A 19,640-nucleotide genomic window follows, 5' to 3' on the forward strand; every position below is an offset into this window, starting at 1 on the left:
TTTTAATGTAATAATAATAAATTGAAACCAAAGCAGACGAATGACTTGCACGAGGTCACCTGGCCAGTGAAGATTAGAACCCAGACCTTTGTTCTTTCTGTTACCAGAAATGCATTAACCAAGCTGGCAGAAGGAAAACAATCTTTACTGTGATGTAATTGAAAACATACTACAAATGAAATTCCAGTTCAATATTCAGGTCTTACAATTCAGGGTGACCAGTACCCAAGAGGTGCTGGGGTTTCTCAGCTTCTCCAGGTCACCACTATCGACGTATCTTGATTGACAGAAGTCTCTGATGTCTAACCAAATATATTGCTGCTCCAGCCCACCGAGTGCATTCCTGGTTGTTTTTATCTTCAAGGAAGAGAGAACACTTATCCATGTAACCCTTTCTAAAATTGAAAGCTGTTATGAAATTGATTTCCATCCCAATCCCATTTTACCTAAACATTCCTGAGGTGCTTCCCTCTTACCTAAGGAACCCCAGAGCTGTATGAAATTACAGATGGCTTTGAGGTGTCCACATGCTGAAAAAGCTCTCAGGCAGCCCTGAGGGAGGAACAGGGTGAACTATTAGAGATGCCCCCGAGACAGAGTGGCCAGGATAGAAATTCACTGAGTTCCCCACAACCCAGCCAATCTAGCACGAGCACAGCATCTCAGAAGTGCTCAGCAAACACTGGCTGATTGAATAAAAGAGTCAGAACTCAACAGTTGAGGGTCAGGCTGGGAGCTGCACAGGGCTTTCACCCCAGTAAACCGGAAGCTTCTCGAGGCACAGCAAGTAAGAGCCCAAACTGACATTTAAGCAGAAGAGATGTCATTCATTCATTCATGACTGTATGCAGCTGTGTTTACTGGGTGTCAAGCATTAGGACCAGGAGGGATGGCCTACAACCCAGCCTGTTCCCCATACCTGGAAGCACCCAAGTTGGTGGTGGAAACAGACAGGAAAACAGATGATTACCACACGACGTGGTCACTGTCACTGGGGAGGAGTCCCAGGTTCCACAGGAGCCCAGAGCTGGGCTCCTGCCCACAGTGACACAGAAGGTGGGCCCAGGTGGAAGGAAGAGGCTGGGCCCAGAGCACCCATTTGTCCACCTTTTCCAAGGAGGACACACTCATGCCCAGAGTGTTCCTGGATGCAGCGCAAGACCAGAGTAGGGCACTCGGGTCGCTCCAGCCCTGACTGACCGCCTTGGGGCAATGCGTCCTGCTAGAGCACTGCACAGCCAGGGCAGCCCGGCAGCCCCCTGAAGGTCTACAGAATGTATCTGGTGACTAGGTAACACCCTCGTATGATTCCTAAATCAGTACACTGCAAAAAGGTTTATAATGAGATGTTACTCCTGTCCCTGTTCCTGTCAGCCTCCTTCCCTCTGTCCCCCCACAAGTACCCCTTCTTGGTGTCTTGTGTATCCTTCTAGAGTTTCTTCATCCAATTTCGTATTTCCTCCTTTTCTTACATAAAGGTAGCAAGCTATCCACACTGGCTTGGACCTTGAAAAGAGGTGCATTTCATTTTCAAAACACTACTGATCTCAAGTAGACACGATATCCATTCTGCCTACGTTCTGGTTTATTGGTAAAAGCGGAGCACAGGTCAAGGCTTTAAGTATTTGACTAGATATGAAGAAAGGCCTGTCTATACCATCTCGAACGGTGAGGGAAGCAGCACAGTCAGGCTCTCTGGTGTCCCTCCCCAGAGCGTTGCTTAGTAATGGTCACGTGCGGACAAGGATGAAGAAGGGTGCGTTTGTGCCCCACGCGGCCTGCCGGTGGGGATCAGGGGAAACATTTTAAAATCTTTTAACTATGGAGACCATGCCTGCTTATTGCAAGCAACAATCTAAAGCAAAATAAACAGAGAAAGAAATCAACTGAGAAGTCAACCTCAATCCCACTTGCCCAAAGTAACTACTGCTAACTTTTGGGCCGGAGGTCTGTGCCCCCATTTCACAGGAGAGCAAAACTGAGGCAATAGATGAGGGAGTGTTTGGGGGGTCCTGAGAGAAGTCAGTTATGAAACGAGGGCTGTGCCTGCTCTAGGCCCGGCTGCCCCCAGAGTCCAGGTGGAGAAGCAGAGAGTGGGGGAGGGTGGGCAGGGGGTTAGCTGGCGCCCTTCCTCACTCTTACCCATCTCCGTGCTTCCTTTTCCTCTGCCTTCCCGTGTTTTCCACTTCTCCTCCCTGTGTCCACATCTTTCCTCGGCCCTTGTGCAACTCAGAACAAGGACCAAGTCTTCCTGACTGCGGCACACCCAGGCCTCACAGGGCGCTTGGCGCAGAGGGAGTGCTGCGCACGTGTTTCTTGGAAAGGCTGCCCTAGCCGCTCACACCAGCTTTTACTCCTACAAGGCGTCAGGAGGCATTCACGGGCTTTCCTGGTGGCTCGGGCCCCAGCCTCTAGACCCTCTGTCCAGGGTGTCCTCTGCAGCTCCAGCCCCCGCACCCATCAGCCCTGTGAGGAGGCGGGCAGCTGAGAGGGGCCGGCCTGAGGCCCCGCAGAAAGGCGACCGGAACTGGTTTCCAAGGGGGGCCCTCTTCACCTACGCCCTGGAGGCCTGGGGCCGCAGCCACCTTGGGTGAAATCTAGTCCTGACCACACCTGGTCAAAGCTCAGAAGCAAAGGGCAGGGGGTCCTGAGCAGGTGGACTCACCTGAGCCAGGTGGACCCTACACACCAAAGCATGAGCCAGGGCCTAGCAGTTAGTAGGTCCTCAGTAAATGTATGTTGGTGGATTTAGGCCTGGGAAGGAGGTGGCCTTGCAGGGGGGCGGAGGAGAGGAGATGAAGGGCAGTCTCCTGTCACCTAAGACAGCTTGCCAGCAGGCTAGGTGCAGAAAGGACAGAATTTGGTATCAGACTTGGATTTGAGTCCTGGTACCACTTCCTAGCTAATTAAACCAGGGACTGAACTCGGGCCACAGCAGTGAAAGCCCAGAATCCTAACCACTATGCCACAAGGGAACTGCCTATTTCCTTTTTTTTTTAAGTTTTTTTTTTTAAATAAATTTATTTATTTATTTTTGGCTGTGTTGGGTCTTTGTTTCTGTGCGAGGGCTTTCTCTAGTTGCGGCAAGCGGATGCCACTCTTCATCGCGGTGCGTGGGCCTCACTATCGCGGCCTCTTGTTGCGGAGCACAGGCTCCAGACGCGCAGGCTCAGTAGTTGTGGCTCATGGGCCCAGTTACTCCGCGGCATGTGGGATCTTCCCAGACCAGGGTTCGAACCCATGTCCCCCGCATTGGCAGGCAGATTCTCAACCACTGCACCATCAGGGAAGCCCCTTTTTTTAAAGTCTTATGAAGTGTAACTTACATATCCTAAAATTCATGCACTTTATGATTCAATAACTATGTCCAGAGTTGTGCAACCATTGCCATAATCTGATTTTAAATCACTGCATCACTCCAGAAGAAACCCTGTCCTTGTCCCATTCCCACCCCAGCCCTAGGCAACCAGTCTATCTCCGTAGAGTTGCATTTTCTGGACATTTCATGTAAATGAAATCATATAATTTGTGGCCTTCTGCAAGCAACCTCCTTAACTTAACATGATGTTTTTGGGGTTCGTACGTTGTACCATGTGTCACTACTTCCTTTTTATCACTGAAATAATATCCATTGTGTGGGTATAACACATTTTATCCCTTCACCAGTTTTTCAGCATTTGGGTTGTTTTCACTTCTTGGCTATTTTGAGTAATGCTGCCACAAAGAACCATGAGCAAGTTTTTGTGTGGACATCTGTTCTTATCTCTCTCGGGTAGGTATCTACAAGTAGAATTGCCTGGTCATACGGCAACTCTGTTTAACCTTTTGAAGAACTACCAGCCTGTTTTCCAGAGTTGCTGCACCATTTTACACCCCTACCAGCAATACACAAGGGTTCTAACTTCTCCACATCCTTGCAACATTCGTTATTATCCTTTTTATTTTTAACTAGAAGTCACACTAGTGGGTGTGAAGTGGTATCTCACCGGGTTTTGGTTTGCATTTCCCTCATAACTAATGATGTCGAGCATCTCATTTGCCATTTGTAAATCTTCTTTGGTGAAATGTCTATCATCTTTTTGGGCCACTTACTTCACCTCTTACTCTTAATTATACCCAGCTCCTAAGGCCATGAGACTTTATGTAGAGGGTTTGCAAAGGGGCTGCCATATAATGAGGGCTTAAAGATGACAGCTTTTAGTATTGTCGTACTCGTTGTCACTTTGGCCCCCTAGGAATACGCTAGAGTTGGGGCCCAGCTGCCCTCCCTCCTCAGGGGAAGGTGAAGGATGAGCTCCACTGGCACAAGGGTCCACATGTTCTAGATGTTCTGCTGAGCAGCTCCACACGATCTCATTTCATACCCACCAGAACCTTTTGATGAAGCGTGACCTCCATATTTCTAGGGATGAAACCTTGAGGTCCAAGATATTCAGTACCTTCTCCAAGGTCGCCTAGTTGAAAGCGGTGGGAACTAAGATGTGAACTCAGAGCTGATGTTGAAGCCAGTGCCACAGGCAGGAGCTGGTGGGGGCAAGCACCAGGGACACGGCCTGCAGGGGGAACCTCCGGGCTCAGTCCAGCTATGTAGACGGCCCCACGACTGATGAACAACTCAACTGGAGTAAGCTGCTTATCCCCTTCAGGCCTCGGCATCCTCTATAAAGTCAGAAAAAGAATAGTTCCTCCCTCGGAGGGCACCTGTCTGGATCCGATGTAGCGCCCGGCCCACTACAAGCAGGCAGCTTCCTCCTTTGTGGCTGGGCTGCGGCCAGCCCCCCACCAAGGCCACTTGGCTCTTCTTTGCCCTGAGCTTTGGCCCATCCTAGAACACAATCTCCTGACCCTGACCCTGACCCTAGGGGCCGGGCTGGAGCAAGGTGTCATTACAGCTCTCAGGGCCTGGCCCCTTATTTCCTCTCATCCCTACTTCTTGCCTTTAGGCAGTACTCTCCCGAAGCTGGAGCACCTAGAGAGGGCCTCGAGTTCTCTAGAATGATGACTTAAGATAAAGCACAAGAAAAGCAGAGTAATAAAAAATAAAGCTTTATTAAAGCAGCTAAGCTTAGCAGCACTGAATAACACACTTTCAATGGTATACCTCGGAAGCAAGAGTTAAATAGAACAGTCTAATAGGTGCATTTCTGATTAACTGTGATCATTCTAAGTCACTCTCTTCTTTTCCATTTACCGATTCAAAGAGAAAAGCTCTTGTCATGTTTTGTACCTCTTACCTCCTTGACTTGGCAACAAACTGACCCTGCATTGGGCTCCAGCCAGAGGACCCCAGTTGAAGGGGTCATCAGCTGAAGGTCTCCAGACCTCCCTATGGAGCTGGGGCTCTGACTGGAGTCCCAGCCTCTCTCTCCTGTAACCGTGTGAGGTGTGCAGGGCCGCATCTGGTTTCCAGCATCCACCACCCCTTCAGAGCACCTTCTAACCAGAGACAGGAGGGGAAACTAGTGCTGCTTGGTCTGAACAGACTTGAGGAGGTTTTATCACAAGGACCTGAAGACTGACTGAGCCTACCCCTGCACTGCACAGCGTCCCTCATCCGAGGGCTCCGGTCACAGAGAGAAGGGCAGAACGAGGCTGCCTTAGTCTCTTTTGCCTCCTGGGACTGGGCTTCTCGTGAGGAGCTTCCCTGAGCTGGAGGGGGTCAGTGAGGTCACTGTGCGGGAGTCCAGCTTCACTCTGTCCAGGAGGGTCTTCTTGAGGGCAGCTGGGGAGATCTTTTCTTGGTCGGCCATGGACTGCAGCTCTCTGCAGACAAAGCCCCGAGAGGTTGAAGGAGGAGCCAGAGCTGCATGAGGCTTCCCCATTCACTTAACCCCCAACCCTTGTTGACTTGGTACCAGCCAAACTTAGAACCCCAAACCAAAAACTCCCCTAAGCTTCCTAGAAGTGCTATTTAACTAAGTAGGGGTTACTACATAGATGTAGAGCTTTAAGTGTTATCTGTGATCAGATGGGGAGAGAGTGTGTGGAAAAATCACAGGACTGGAGGTCAAAGACTTGAGGTCGAATCCTGCCTCCATCACTTACTAGCTGTTTGACCTTGGGAGAGTTGTATCTCTAAGCCTCGACTTCCTCATCTGTAAATCAAGCTAACGCCAGCTATCAGAACTGTGTGAGAATTAAATGAAGGCCTACAAACCCTTACCTAACAAAGTCTAATAAATCGTGGTTATTAACAGAGCACATAAAAATAAATAAATTTAAAAAAATTTTAAATTAAAAAAATAATAATAAATTAAAAAATAATAATAAATTAAAACCAAAACAAAACAGAGCACAGACTCCAGCATTGGTAATGGGACCAAAGAGGGCAGATTCTGCAAGACGGTGTGCAGCCCATACTGGGGCTGGCTGGGAGTAGAGGGCCTGGGCAGAGGAGGAGAGAGACCCACCGTGTTTGGATGCAGGAGGCCTCAACTGCGTTGATGAGCAGGGAGCGGAAGCCCCCGCTCTCTAGGACGTGCAGGGCGTGGATGGTGGCCCCCCCAGGGGAGCAGACATTGTCCTTGAGCTGGCCCGGGTGCTGCTCTGAGTCCAGCAGCATCTTGGCAGCCCCCTAGGGCAGGAGGGAAGCATTAGAGCAGAAAACTGCTGGTGCCCCTTGAGATGAGCTTCTCCACACCCACTGCTCCTCCCCAATCCTTATCCCAGCTTCCCAACCAAGCCGTGCCCCGGCCCAGTGACCCCTAAGAACCCCATCCCCACACTGTGGTCCAGAACACGCAGGTGGAAGATACTGACCAGCAAGGCCTGGGCCCCCAGTCGGACAGCCAGGCGCCTCGGCAGGCCCATCTTCACCCCACCGTCGGCCAACGCGTCCAGGGCCATGAACGCCTGTGGAGACACTCACTGAGCCCTGGGGCAGCAGGCACTCAGGGGCACCCCCTAGGGTCTACTTTTCCTGATGACTGGAACTAGCTCCAAGGGTTGACCTCCTCCACCAGCCTGCCTTGCCCAAGAGGTGGGTGACACCCCCAGCCCAGGCCTGCCTGCCAGCCCATCTTGCGTCCCTGGGTCCCCGGAAGGCTGCGTAAGTATATGAGGGCCTCACATAGGCAGGCCCGCTGCCGCTGAGCCCTGTGACGGCGTCAATCAGGTCCTCCTCCACCTCAGTGCAGAAGCCCACGCTGCTCATGAGCTGCTCCAGGAGCTGCCCATCCTCCACCAAGGCATGGGTGCCCGTGGCGTACACTGTCGCGCCCTCTCGCACCAACACGGGCGTGTTGGTCATGCAGCGGATCACCTTGGGGGCCGGTTGGAATGCCATCAGCTTCTGGGGTTAAGGCAGAGGGCCGAGTGAGTGGCCAGTCCCACTAGCACCCACCCCTCCTCCCCTCACACAGGACTGCCAGGGCTGAGATGGGCACCTTCTCGACAGAGCTGATGGTGACACCTGCCGCGCAGGAGACCACAATGTGCCTGGCCTGAACGTCGGCCCCGATCTCGTCCAGGATGAAGGGGATGATGTGTGGCTTCACGGCTAGGAACAGGACGTCACTGTGCCTCACTGTCTCCTTATTACTCCGGGTCAGGTTCACACCCATCTTCTGCGGGAGGAGACCACTGGGCTCACAGTGTGCAGCCTCACTAGGCCCAGGAACTCCCAAGGAGCAGCCGAACCCCGCAACAAGCCTGGAATTCCCTGCCCCAGCCCCTCAGGGTCTGCCCCTACCGCCACCGGCACAAAGTTTTCCAATGTTGCTACCGGGCAAGTGAGCATAGGTGCTGGATGCGGACAAGCTTCCCCATGGCAACCAGGAAAAACCCCATCCCCACCTCTCTGGCACCCAAGGCACCCCTCTGCCAGGTAAGAAGTCTCCATGGCTGGAAAGTGGCAAAGGGAAAGGTGAAATGCTAGTAGTGCCCAATGGTCGGAAGCGAGGCCGTATTCCAACTCCAGACACTTGTTCATCAGAGTGCAGTCTCTGTGTGGTCCAGGGGTGGGCTGGAGGATACCCATCTCTCTAAGACTCCATACGGAGAAACAGGGCCCTCCAGTGCTGGTAACGTCAGCCATCCCAGGCACAGACACTGCCTGTCGCCCGCCTCATTAGACATCCTCTCCCACACTGCTCAAGTTTGGGGTGAAGACTTGGGATATTCTTTTTTTAGACAGAGGAACAACTAACCTGCCAGGTTCTTTCCCAACACGCTCTTTTATGCCTCAGAATAATTCAGCTAAGTGGCTATTGTGGTCTCCATTTTATAAATGAGGAAACTGAGTCTCAGAGTAGCCGAGGACCGTAAGGCCACTTAGCCAGTGGATGAAGAAAAGTGAGTATTTTATTGGATACCTACTATGCGCCAGGTGCTTTCCATACATAAAACCTCAACTAACCTTCTAACCACCCCAGTATCTGGATTAGAACCCAAGTCTGTCTGCCTGGGTGCTCCCACCACCCTGAGCTGCCCCATGGAAGGTGGAGGATTATGCTCCTGGTGGGTAGGTCAGCGCCGACCATGGACCAGCACAGGGGCTCAGCTCATCAGGCCATCCTTCTTCTGGGCCTTCACCCTCTTCCCAAGTTACCCCCCTGCCCCACCTACCCTGAGCGCGGACACTGTGGGCAGGTCCATGTCCGGGGAGCTGGCTATTATCTTGTGAGCCGACAGGATGCCTGGAGAAGACAGGGCTTTTCAACTGGGGATCATGGCCCACCCGGTTCCCATGCTTTCCCTGGGAAAGCAGAGTCAAAACCCACGACGTTCTGACCGTTGTGGAGACGGCTGCTAGTGTCCTTCTCCCCGCTCAATCCCTTATGCGGGCATGACTCTCTCGCTGCTTAAGAGGAGTTTCCTCTCCCCCAGCAGACACAAATTCCCCTTTCTTCATTCATTCACGTTCGTGGGGTGGAGGGCGGTTCACAGGGTAGGCTAGGAACCGTCCGCACATCCGCCTCCCGCCTCCAGGCGCTTACCTGCGGCCGTGAAGCCCCGCGCCAGGGCACAGGCCAGCTGGCCAGCGCCGATGAAGCCCACGCTCATGGTTCCAGGCTCTGCGTCTGCCGGGCCGCCGCAGAAGTCGGCTCAAAGGTGCCCTAAAAGAAGAGTGGAGAACGGAGGGCCCAGCGGGCGCAGAGCCCCGGAGCCGAATGCCGGGAGCGGCCCGCAGCTTCCGGGCCGGATCCCGCCACCCCTCCTCATTCACACTCACCGACTGCGCCGCAGAAGCCCAAGTGTCCCCGCCCCTCCAGGGCGACCAATCCTTGGCCGGGACGAGGCCGTGTGCCCGCCTCCTGAGCACGGGATTGGCGGGTGGAATCTCGGACGCGGCGCGTGAAGCCGGGATTTCCGCCTCGTGTGGGCCCCAGCCCTGGGGGCCGGAGAGCCCAGCTATTGGAAGCCGCGTGGGGTCAGCGCTGAGGCCGGTCAGAGGTCTGGCTAATGTTATCCTTGGTGCTGGCCATGAGCCGCACCTCGAGGGCAAGAGGAGCTCTCCAGGTTGCTGATTTGAGGGGACGAATGTGACGCTCTTGGCGGGGCTTCAGACAGGAGCTTGGGGACCTGTGGGCTCCGAGCCAGGCGCCTCGGTGCGCCCGCGTTGGAGCTGGGAGGCCCCCGGCTGCCGCCCGCTCCCTCCCGGCCCGCGCGGGGAGGCAGCGGGGGAGCCGCGGTTACTCACTTGAACTTGCGTGGTTCACGCGATTGGTCTTATTAACTAGATTGCGAATAGGGTCAGTTCCTCTGTTTAGGAAATGATGGGCTCCTTAGAGCCTGACTAAAGTAACCCCGACCACCGCCACTTGCTTTAAAACGCTCCACAAATGTGATGTTTACGTTTTCATCAGTAGTAAATTTAAGTACTACGGGGGACAGGTGACAGAGGAAGGAGATGGCATCTCAAGAGGGAGGCGTCTCAGAACAGCAGGAGAGACAGTTGGTTCACCACCGCCTCTCTCAGTTTTTCTACAGGCCTTTCCGTATAATCCACACCCCACCCCCAGGCTTTCTGCAATGTTCCTCCAGTTGATCACATCCAGGAGGACAAGTCCCTGGTTCTTGAGTTTCTGGACCCTTAAAAGTGAGGACCAGGGACTTACCTGGTGTTGCAGTGGTTAAGAATCCACCTGACAATGCAGGGGACAGCGGTTGGATCCCTGGTCCTGGAAGATCCCACATGCCCACATGCCGCGGAGTAACTAAGCTGGTGTGCCACAACTATTGAAGCCGCGCGCCTAGAGCCCGCGGGCCACGACTGCTGAGCCCGCGTGTCACAACTACTGAAGCCACAGCAATGAGAAGCTCGTGCACTGCAATGAAGAGTAGTACCCCCCTTCCTTTGGCAGCAAAGAAAACCCAATGCAGCCAAAAATTAATTAATTTTTGAAAAGTGAGGACCAAATATTTACTGTGAAGCAAAATTACATTTCTATAACTTTCTCTGATTAGGAAAGTAATACATGTATATTGAGAAAAAATTTAGAAAATACAAAAAAAGTAAAAGTCAAAATCACCCATAGCCATACTTCCTAAGGATCATTTTCTGCAGACATTTTTTGTGTGTTTCCTTACACATTATTTTGTATGCATACATACCTTTTCCATCGTTGGAAATAAATCATATACATGTAGTTTTGAAATTTCTATACTAGATATACAATATTTTCCAATGTCACTGAAAAGTTATTTAAAACAAGATTTTAGTGACTACTTAGCCTTCCATTAAATGGATGCACTGTACTAATTTAGCCATGCTCTCAAAGATCAGCATTAGGTTTATTAATTCATTCAATATATATTTATTGAGCCAGTTTCTGGGGATCCAGCCACGAACAAAACAGACAAAAGTCCTTATCTTCATAAAACCTATATCAATTTTTAAAATTATTGTTCATACTACTGTGAGAAAGTCTTTGCCTAACTCTTTGACTATTTCCTTAGCTTGGATCCCTGAAAGTGAGATCTCGTGGTTCTGTGTGTAGAAGCCTTAAATGCTTCCCGTAGTGGCCATGTTGCAGCCCCGCCTAGTTGTCACCAGCGTGGGCTCTGACACCAGAAACCCTACAGCTCACACTAGCTGAAGGAAGAGGGGGACTTATGACACAGCCCTTAGGAAAGGTGCCGAGGAACTCACTAACCAGAAGGAACACCTACATCACGAGGACCTTGGGGACTGGAACCAGAACTTCCTAACGGTGCCTGTGCTTCTGAGGGATGCTCGGGTTCCCCACGGTCCACTAGGAGGCTGCAGGGCCCCCTGGCTGTCTGGTTCTGGCCTGCAGTACAAAAGGTTGTGCGCCGAGTGTGTGTGTGCGCGTAAATGTGTGTGTGTTGGAGTGGGGTGAGGTGTAGGAGACACCAGTATCTCACACCTGTCAGTCCCCTTACACAAATCCATCCCTTACCTGATTGCCTTGGTAACTCCTGCCTCAGCTTCCAGGAGTGGAGGTGAAATATGAGGAGGACTGGAGAGCCTGGGAAAGGAGGCCGAGTTGGTGGCCCCCAGTGCTGGCTTGATTCCCAGCCAGGGCAGGCCACGTAAGACAGGAAGCAGCCAGAGCACTTGGTCCTCCTGACTAAGCTTGAACATGTGAACTCCTAACCAGAAACTGGCTTTTTTTTTTTTTTTTTTTTTTTGCGGTACGCGGGCCTCTCACTGTTGTGGCCTCTCCTGTTGCAGAGCACAGGCTCCGGACGCGCAGACTCAGCAGCCATGGCTCACGGGCCCAGCCGCTCCGCGGCATGTGGGATCCTCCCGGACCGGGGCATGAACCCATGTCCCCTGCATCGGCAGGCGGACCCCCAACCACTGCGCCACCAGGGAAGCCCAAAACTGGCTATTTTTAGTGGTACTTTGTGATCTTTTTTTTCCCCAAAGTTTAAAGTTTATGCGTACAAAGTTTTAAATATACATTTTAATTGTAGGCAGTCCCATTTCATTTTCTTGTAATGACCTTGCTGATTCTAAAGGCTCATTTCGTCTGCACAGCGGCCCCTGCTGTGGCTCCCATGGCCATTACATTTGATGCCTGTGAAGTTCCTTTGGGTACAAGTGTTGGATGGATGAGATGAGATGAGATGAGAAAAGACCCGTCCTCCCCACCCGGCCACTTAGGACATACCCTCAGGAAGCCTGGTGCTGCCATTCTGCCATGGACATATACTCTCCTTCTCTGCCACCTGCCTTCTTGGGTGCCTACTCTATCACTTTACTCCATCTGAACAGACAGAGAAGTCCAGAGAGAAAACGGGGAGTTCACTAAGCTTCCAGGACTGCCCACCTCACTCCTCTCCTCTGATCCTCGCATCCACCAGTCAGATGGGTTGGGCTGTTCCTGCCCTTCCTCCCTTCTCACCCCCAACCCCACCGTCCTGCCCCCTCTTCACCTCCAGCTGTCCCAACAAAGTGGACAGTGCTTCATTTCTGCTTTCACTTGTCCAGGGTCTTCACTCTCAAGGCTTCAGGACATCCTTCCTGGTCTGTCTCTGGATAGCAGGCTCATCTTCCTAAGAATGGAGATGATTCAGGGAATGAGGGCGAATCCTGAGCTACTCCCAGCCAGTCAAATAGCAGGTCCCCTTGACTCCTTCCCGATATAGGAATCTCCAGGGAGTCACACTTTGCATGCATATTTGCCTTGTTGTTGTTGTTCTTATACCAATAATCCATGTTTACTGTAGAACAACTAGAAATTAGATCAAATGGAAAAATGAACACTGCCTTTAATCCCACCACCTAAAGAGAATCAATGTGACTCTTTTGGAATATGACTGTACACCTCTTTTTCATATGCGGTAAGGCACACCTTAACCTTGATTTTTCTTTTCTTTTTTTTTGGCTATGCCATGCGGCTTGCGGGATCAGGCTATTTCCCCGACCAGGGATCGAACCTGGAGCCCTTGGCAGTGAGAGCGCTGAGTCCTAACCACTGGACCACCAGGGAATTCCCTTAACCTTGATTTTTTAAAACAGGTACATACTCCTGTTATATGTAAACAGGTCAGGTTGTGTATGAACAGGAGATTCAAAAACCGAAACTATTTTGTTTTAGGATGGTGGGATTATGGGTAGTTTTCAATTCATTCAAAATTAGCTGTAATGTTGTTACTTTATTCAGTGGAAAAAAATTGTAATTACAGCTCACTTCTAATGGGATTTGGTTCACTGTCTGTATTAGTTTTCTGCTGCTGCCGTAAGAATTCACCACAAAGTTAGCAGCTTAAAACAAAACGGATTAGTTATCTCACATTCTGTGGGTCAGAAATCTGAGTGGGCCCAACTGGCTTCTGTGCGCCGAATCAAGGTGTCAACTGATCTGGGTTCTTATCTGGAGGTTCTGGGGGGAAATCGGCGTCCAGTCTCATTCAGGTTGTTGGAAGAATTTGGTTCCATGTGGCTGTAGGACTGAGGTCCCTTTTCCTTGCTGGCTGTCAGCTGGGAGTCATTCTCACCTTCTAGAAGTTACTCACGTTCCCTGGCTCATGGTCCTTTTCATCTTCAAACCAGCATGGCAGATTGAGACCTTCTCAAGCTTTGAATCGCTTTGACCTCCCCTTCTGCCTCATCTCTCCTGCCTCCAGCTGGAGAGAGTTCTCTGCTTTCATGTGATTAGATCGGGTGCACCTGCATAATCCAAACCAATCTCCCTATTATTTTTTTTTAATTATTATTTTTTCTTGCGCTACGCGGGTCTCTCACTGCTGTGGCCTCTCCTGTTGCGGAGCACAGGCTCCGGACGCGCAGGCTCAGCGGCCATGGCTCACGGGCCCAGCCGCTCCGCGGCATGTGGGATCTTCCCGGACCAGGGCACGAACCCGTGTCCCCTGCATCGGCAGGAGGACTCTCAACCACTGCGCCACCAGGGAAGCCCCAATCTCCCTATTTTAAGGTCTGTAAACTTAATTACATTTGCGAAGTCCCTTTGCCACGTAACAGAACATACTCACAGTTTCTAAGGATTGGGGGGCATGGACGTATTTGGGGAGAACATTTTGTCTACCACATTGTCTCCCTGTGCTGATGAGCACATCCTTACTTTTTGAAATGAAGTTGATTTCCTAGGTATTTTTAGCTCGCATGGGATGATGTGAGCAGGCCCATCCTTGCCACTGATTGCATGTGACTGGTTGGGAGTCCACAGCCCTTTTAGAGCCACAGATACGTCACTGAGAAGCTGGTAGAATTCTTTAGATGATTTTGATAACCTTCTTGTAGAGAAAGCGACTGTATGCCCTGGTACTCACAACATGCCAAGTGGCAGTTCTTCATTTTGATGTCTTACAGAGGTAAGATAGCCATTTACAAGTCAGAAACAAATCTTCTCTCCCCATCTCCAACAATATTCTTGCCAAGTCCTCAAGTCCTGGCTGTCCACAGACTAGCTCCTTTTCCCCTTTGCTATTCAGTTGCTATTAATTAGCTTTGTACACCAAAATAGAAAATCCATGAACTTCAATAAGTCAGGCATGAGGAAACCCCGTTGAGCAGGAAAGGTAAATGTAGGGGAGTTGCCAGATGTGGCAGCTTCCGAATGACATGTTAACTAATGCCTGTGTCATCAGCAGAGCATGGGGCATGCTGATCTCTACCCCATAGATTTGCATTGCCTCAGCCTTGATTTCTTAATCTGAAAAATGGGAATAAGAATACCTACCTCAAGGAGTAGTTGCAAGAATTAAGTCGTATAAGGTATATGAGGTTGCCTAGCATAGGTCCCAGGTTCAGAGTGAATGCTCAGTAAACATTCGCTTGCCTTCCCTGTCCCCAGAACCACTAATACAATAATTGTTTACAATACTATTTTTGGAATGAGAGTTGGAGGGATATAAATATTACAAATAAAAGCAGAATCTAAACCATTATTACAGTCTTCAGCGCCACCTAGGGGTTGGGGGACCTTGGTCACGCCCATTCTTCAGATCCTTATGTCGCTCTCATTCCCCATTATTGCTCCCTCTCTCCTACGTCAAGGACACTACAAATTAAATACAAAGACACAGAGTGAAACATCACTTTTATTGCAGCAGATTATCTACATTCGATTGTTTTCTTTTTGCTAAGTTAAAAGAAACAAACACGTAAATACATGTGGGTTCTGGTGATAAGTTCTCTAAAATAGTGGGGGAAATAACCTACATATGCACAGGCAATGCTCTGTCTCTGGAGGAGCAGAGGAGTGGGTGAGTTTAGGGCTGTCTGATCCCCACGGCAATGAAGTCCTAGAGCTGAATCCCAAATCCTCCTTTTTAAAAGGAAATGGTGGCCCAAAGGCGTCTGCATTTGTTCGAGGTCACAGTTTATGGCCCTATTAGATCCAGAAACCAGGTGTCCTGATACCCTGTCCACTGTCCCTAGCCTAAAGCCCTTCATCCTCCCTTCTAGCACCCTCTCAGGGGACTGGGGACCCAAGTATATGTACAAAAGCCCAGAGCGGATCAACATTTTGGTGAATGGGGCTTCTTTTTAGACCTCCTCCCTACCTAGGGGAAACAGAGGGATTTTTTGTTTTGTTTTAATTCATCGTATAATAGAGTAAATCAGCCTGTTTTCCCACTTCTCATTGTGGGGTCTGTTGTCCCATACTCGGTTGAGAATCTGCTAGAGAACAGAAGCTCCTAGCTGACAATCTGTCCCTGCTCAGCTATATCCTTTAACAAGTAGACTGGGATTTCCCTCTACAGCTCTGCAATTGGGTTGCATTAATTACTCATGTAAGTGCTTAGGGTGGGTGACGGACAGGAGAGCAAGAAATGGAAGAACACACGAGACAGGTAAAATAGGGGCACTCAGCTGGGGCAGGGGTAACTTGCTAAGTAGAAAATTAAGACCTATGTTAAGACCTGCTTTGTGCACGTGTCTAGTCAGAGCCTCCATGGCTGCACCTACGGCTCCAGCTTCCTTGGTACAGGCGCCCCATCCGAGGCACAGCTGCACTTCTGCACCCTCATGTTGGGCAAGCTGACCACCTGGGGCCTGGGCTTGCCTCCCTCCGGGATGCTGACAATCATGGGCAGCGAGGTCGTCTCTGAGGCGATGCACTGTCTCGGCCCCAGAAATGGCCACTTGAAGGTCAGGGGCTCTGGGGGCTGCTGGCAGGTGCCCACACACTCATAGGCCAGGAAGCCTGGGGGCTCCAGGACCCAGTTCTCAGCCCACTTCATCCCCTGCAGGTCAATGTACACCTCCCGGCGGCAGCAGCGGGTGCCCTCGGTCGCTGGTGCCTTAGGATCACAGTTTCCCTGAGCTCTGTGGGGGGCAAGGAGAGGCAGAGTCAGAGGTCAGCTGAGAGGGCAGAGGTCAGCTGGGAGGGCAGAGGTCAGCTGGGAGGGCAGAGGTCAGGGAGCCCAGGGCGGGGCTTCGCGGGGCATCTGGAGGGAGATTTATGGTCCATCTCTTGTTATGTTCAAAATGCTGGCTATTTGTGATAAGTGGTGAATGAATAAACACATCCAAAACATAAATTATAAATCAGTTACTGTTCACTAAAGGTTTCCTATTATGCTATGCACTGAACTAAGTACTTTACATATATTATCTCAGATGATACTTGCATTTCATCCTCAGATGAACCTTGAAGAGGTTCCAGTATCATTCCCATTACACATGAGGACACAGAGACCCAAAGGTGTTAACTGACATGGCAGAGTTCCTGCAGCAGTAGAAGGCAAAGCTACATGGACCCAGGCTGTACGATTCCAAAGCCCTGTTATTAATCACCCTACTACACAGCTCCATCCACTCCAAATAGCTAACTTGTCCCAAGAAGAAAGAATTCACCAATGCCAGAGGAAAGCTGTTTAACCCTAGTAACCACTAATGCTAATATTTTTCAAAGAATTAATCAGGGAAGAGGGTGGAGTGAAGACAGATGATTACAATAATGTATACGTATCAATGACAACATAAAGCTCGTTGAAAATACCTGAAGTTTTTTGGTTTTTGGTTTTCAGTTTTTGGTTTTGTTTGTTTTCTTTTTGCCAGTTGGTTGGCTTACGGGATCTTAGCTCCCCGACCAGGGACTAAACCTGCACCCCCCTCACCCCCCGCCCACAGTGAAAGCAATGAGTTCTAACCACTGGGGTTCCAGGGAATTCCCTGAAGATATTTTCAATAAAATATTTGAATAATAAAAATTCCCACCATTAGAAACTCTTAACATGTAGTGGGGAATCAGTTGCATCCTGGGGCTATCTGCATCTGCCCCCCAGCTTGTCCCCGCCACAGTGGGCCTGGACCACCCAGTCTACTAGAGTCCTGGCCCTGCACCTACCCGTAATCCCTGAGGTCCAGGGTGTGCAGCTCCAGCTGGGGCTCCCGCTGCCCGGCACCCGACGGCCCCTGCGAGGCGAAGCGGACCAGCGTGTGGGCGCTGGAGGCCAGCGGGCCCAGGTGCTCCCGCTGCACCGACACCTGCAGCAGCAGCGACTGCCGGGGCCGGCGCAGCTGCTGCCAGAAGTTCACGGCATCCGTCACGTCCAAGGCCTTCCAGCCGCTCTCGTGGATGGACACCAGCCTGCGACACCACACGGAGACACGGGCCCGCGCTGAGGGGTGGGGACTGGGACGGCTGGGGTGGCCCCGGGGGGGGGGCCCTCTCCCATCCTTCTCCTCCCCCTCCCCTCCCCCCCAGGGGCCCCCCGCGCCGCCCCTCCTCCCCCAGGGCACCCCTCCTCCCGCGCCGGGCGCAGTCCCCCTCCTCATCCCCCGCCCCACACCCCAGATGCCACCTCCCCACCTGGAGTCGATGAGGGAGGTGCGGTTGGAACCGTCGTCGCGGACGTGCAGCCACTGGACGGTGACTCGGGCGCGGTCGCTGCGCGGGAAGAGCCGCTCGTGGCTGCGGAGCGCGGCCTTGGGAACCGGCTCCTGGAAGAGGCGCAGCACGGCCTGCACCAGCTCGCTGTGGGGCGGCAGCCGCTGCTCCATGTCGAACACCAGCAGGTGCGAGGAGACCTCGGACACCAGGAACCTGCCGGCCACCTCTGGGGACACGAGCAGGGTCAGCGGGGCCCCTCCGGGCACCAGGGGAGCTCTGAGGGTGGCAGGGCCACTGAGGCGGTGGCCAGGCAGGGAGAGACCAGCCCCTGTTCTGTCTCCCTGGGCCAAGCTCAGTCACCTGAAAATCCCCCTATGTGTCTGGGCCTTGTTTGTAACAATCTCCGCCCAGCAGGAAGGCTGGCAGGGCTGACAGGGCTACCTCAGCTGAGATGCTGAAGATGAGAATCCTCCCCTGGGGGCACCTGGCCTTGGGTCTAGCGCTGGGCACTGAGGAGGTGAGTCCAGGCCCAGGGAGGTAAGGGGCTGAACAGGACTCAGGATGGCTGCATCCCTGACAGCTGAATAGCTCGGCATTACGCTACAGTGTTGTCCTGACACCTTTTCATCCACAATAACGCACTTTAATATTCACAGCGCTGGGAGTTGGGTCAGCTAGTCACACCAGTGCTCCGGAGGAACAAACAGAGAAGCAAAAAGATGATTCTAAAACCATTTGCTCGGGCTTCCCTGGTGGCGCAGTGGTTGAGAGTCCGCCTGCCGATGCAGGGGACGCGGGTTCGTGCCCCGGTCTGGGAAGATCCCACATGCCGCGGAGCGGCTGGGCCCGTGAGCCACGGCCGCTGAGCCTGCGCGTCCGGAGCCTGTGCTCCGCAACGGGAGAGGCCACAACAGTGAGAGGCCCGCGTACCGCAAAAACAAACAAACAAACAAACAAGAAAAACCATTTGCTCAAGGTCAGGCTACTGGTGGCAATGTGAAAACGGTACCCGGAAGCCCTGACTCTACGCCTCTCCCTGAGACTGTGCCAGGGTTCTCGCCACACCCACACGCTCCCATTGGCTCTGCTTTCTCTTCTCCATCCTCACCTTCTCTGATGCCTTAGCTTTGGCCCAGCTCCTGCTGGCCCCGAGGGGGGGGGCCCTCAGTGCAGACAGAGACCAGGGGCCCGGGCCCAGCCTCCCTCACAGTCCATGGTCCCTCCTCATCGCCCTGTGGAGCCTGCGCCCCCAGACAGCCTCCCCAGAGCAGCCCCCCACCCCCACCCCGCGAGGACCAGGCTGCAGCAGGGAGGGAGGGCCTCACCTCGGAAGTGCTGGCTGAACCTCTTCCCCCGGGAGCGGGCCCCGTGGCTGCGCTGCAGCAGGGCCACGTACTGGGCCCTCACGTGGGCAGGGATGATCAGCCTCTCCACATCGGCCCCGTCCAGGACGGGAGCCTCGCTGAGGCGCAGCTGCCGCAGCAAGCTGCCCAGGACCCGCTCCTCAGTCAGGGCCGCCCCGGGGCCGGCCAGGGGCAGCGCCCAGAGCGCCCAGCAGAGCCAGAGGGGCCGCATGGTGCTGCTCGGGAGACGCAGGGGCAGAGCGGACGTGTCCCCGGACGAGGCTCCGGGAGGGTCCCAGCTGGGTGTGCTGAGGGCCAGGCTGGGCCAGCTTTATAGCCAGGCCTGGGCTGGGCCTGGGTGGTGGGAGGGAGGGAGCCCGCGAGGGAGGGAGGTCACACCCCTCGGACCTCCTGGGAGTTCAGCGGCCAGACAGGTCCCTGAGCCCCGAGGAGGGGGCTGTCTAGAAAGGGCACAAAGGGCTGTCTGGATGCCACACGGGCCTGGGGCCTCTGACCGCTGCTGTCTGGCAGCTCAATAATAATTTTAGTGCCTATTGAATTTGCCTGACCCCACCTCAGTCCT

General features: G+C 52.7%; 2 protein-coding genes across 9 annotated transcripts; both read right to left on the bottom strand.

Annotated features, from left to right (window-relative positions):
- Window positions 1–204: 204 nt before the first annotated feature.
- PYCR2 (pyrroline-5-carboxylate reductase 2) lies at window positions 205–9,178 on the bottom strand. 7 transcript variants are annotated; one of them, XR_009536434.1, is made up of 8 exons: window positions 8,937–9,178; window positions 8,566–8,636; window positions 7,386–7,565; window positions 7,070–7,291; window positions 6,760–6,852; window positions 6,411–6,574; window positions 477–552; window positions 215–357 (listed from the first exon to the last, which is right to left on the bottom strand). XR_009536434.1 is itself a non-coding variant. In XM_060128027.1 (7 exons), the coding sequence occupies exons 1-7, from the start codon at window positions 9,001–9,003 to the stop codon at window positions 354–356; spliced, it is 801 nt and encodes a 266-aa protein (XP_059984010.1). In that variant the 5' UTR covers window positions 9,004–9,178; the 3' UTR covers window positions 205–353. The 7 variants fall into 7 exon arrangements, 6 of the variants coding, with proteins under 6 accessions (XP_059984010.1, XP_059983990.1, XP_059983984.1 ...); XM_060128027.1 differs by lacking the exon at window positions 477–552 and having other exon boundaries at window positions 205–357; XM_060128007.1 differs by lacking the exons at window positions 215–357; window positions 477–552 and adding an exon at window positions 3,911–4,659.
- Window positions 9,179–15,840: 6,662 nt separating this feature from the next.
- Window positions 15,841–19,289, bottom strand: LOC132515701 (left-right determination factor 2-like). Of its 2 annotated transcripts, XM_060142056.1 has the most exons (5): window positions 19,040–19,289; window positions 17,912–17,940; window positions 17,694–17,809; window positions 17,229–17,471; window positions 15,841–16,204 (listed from the first exon to the last, which is right to left on the bottom strand). In XM_060142056.1, the coding sequence occupies exons 1-5, from the start codon at window positions 19,287–19,289 to the stop codon at window positions 15,841–15,843; spliced, it is 1,002 nt and encodes a 333-aa protein (XP_059998039.1). The 2 variants fall into 2 exon arrangements, with proteins under 2 accessions (XP_059998039.1, XP_059998038.1); XM_060142055.1 differs by having other exon boundaries at window positions 17,694–17,940.
- Window positions 19,290–19,640: the final 351 nt, after the last annotated feature.

This window comes from Lagenorhynchus albirostris, chromosome 2 (genome assembly GCF_949774975.1).
Source record: "Lagenorhynchus albirostris chromosome 2, mLagAlb1.1, whole genome shotgun sequence".
Taxonomy (NCBI): Eukaryota; Metazoa; Chordata; class Mammalia; order Artiodactyla; family Delphinidae; genus Lagenorhynchus; species Lagenorhynchus albirostris.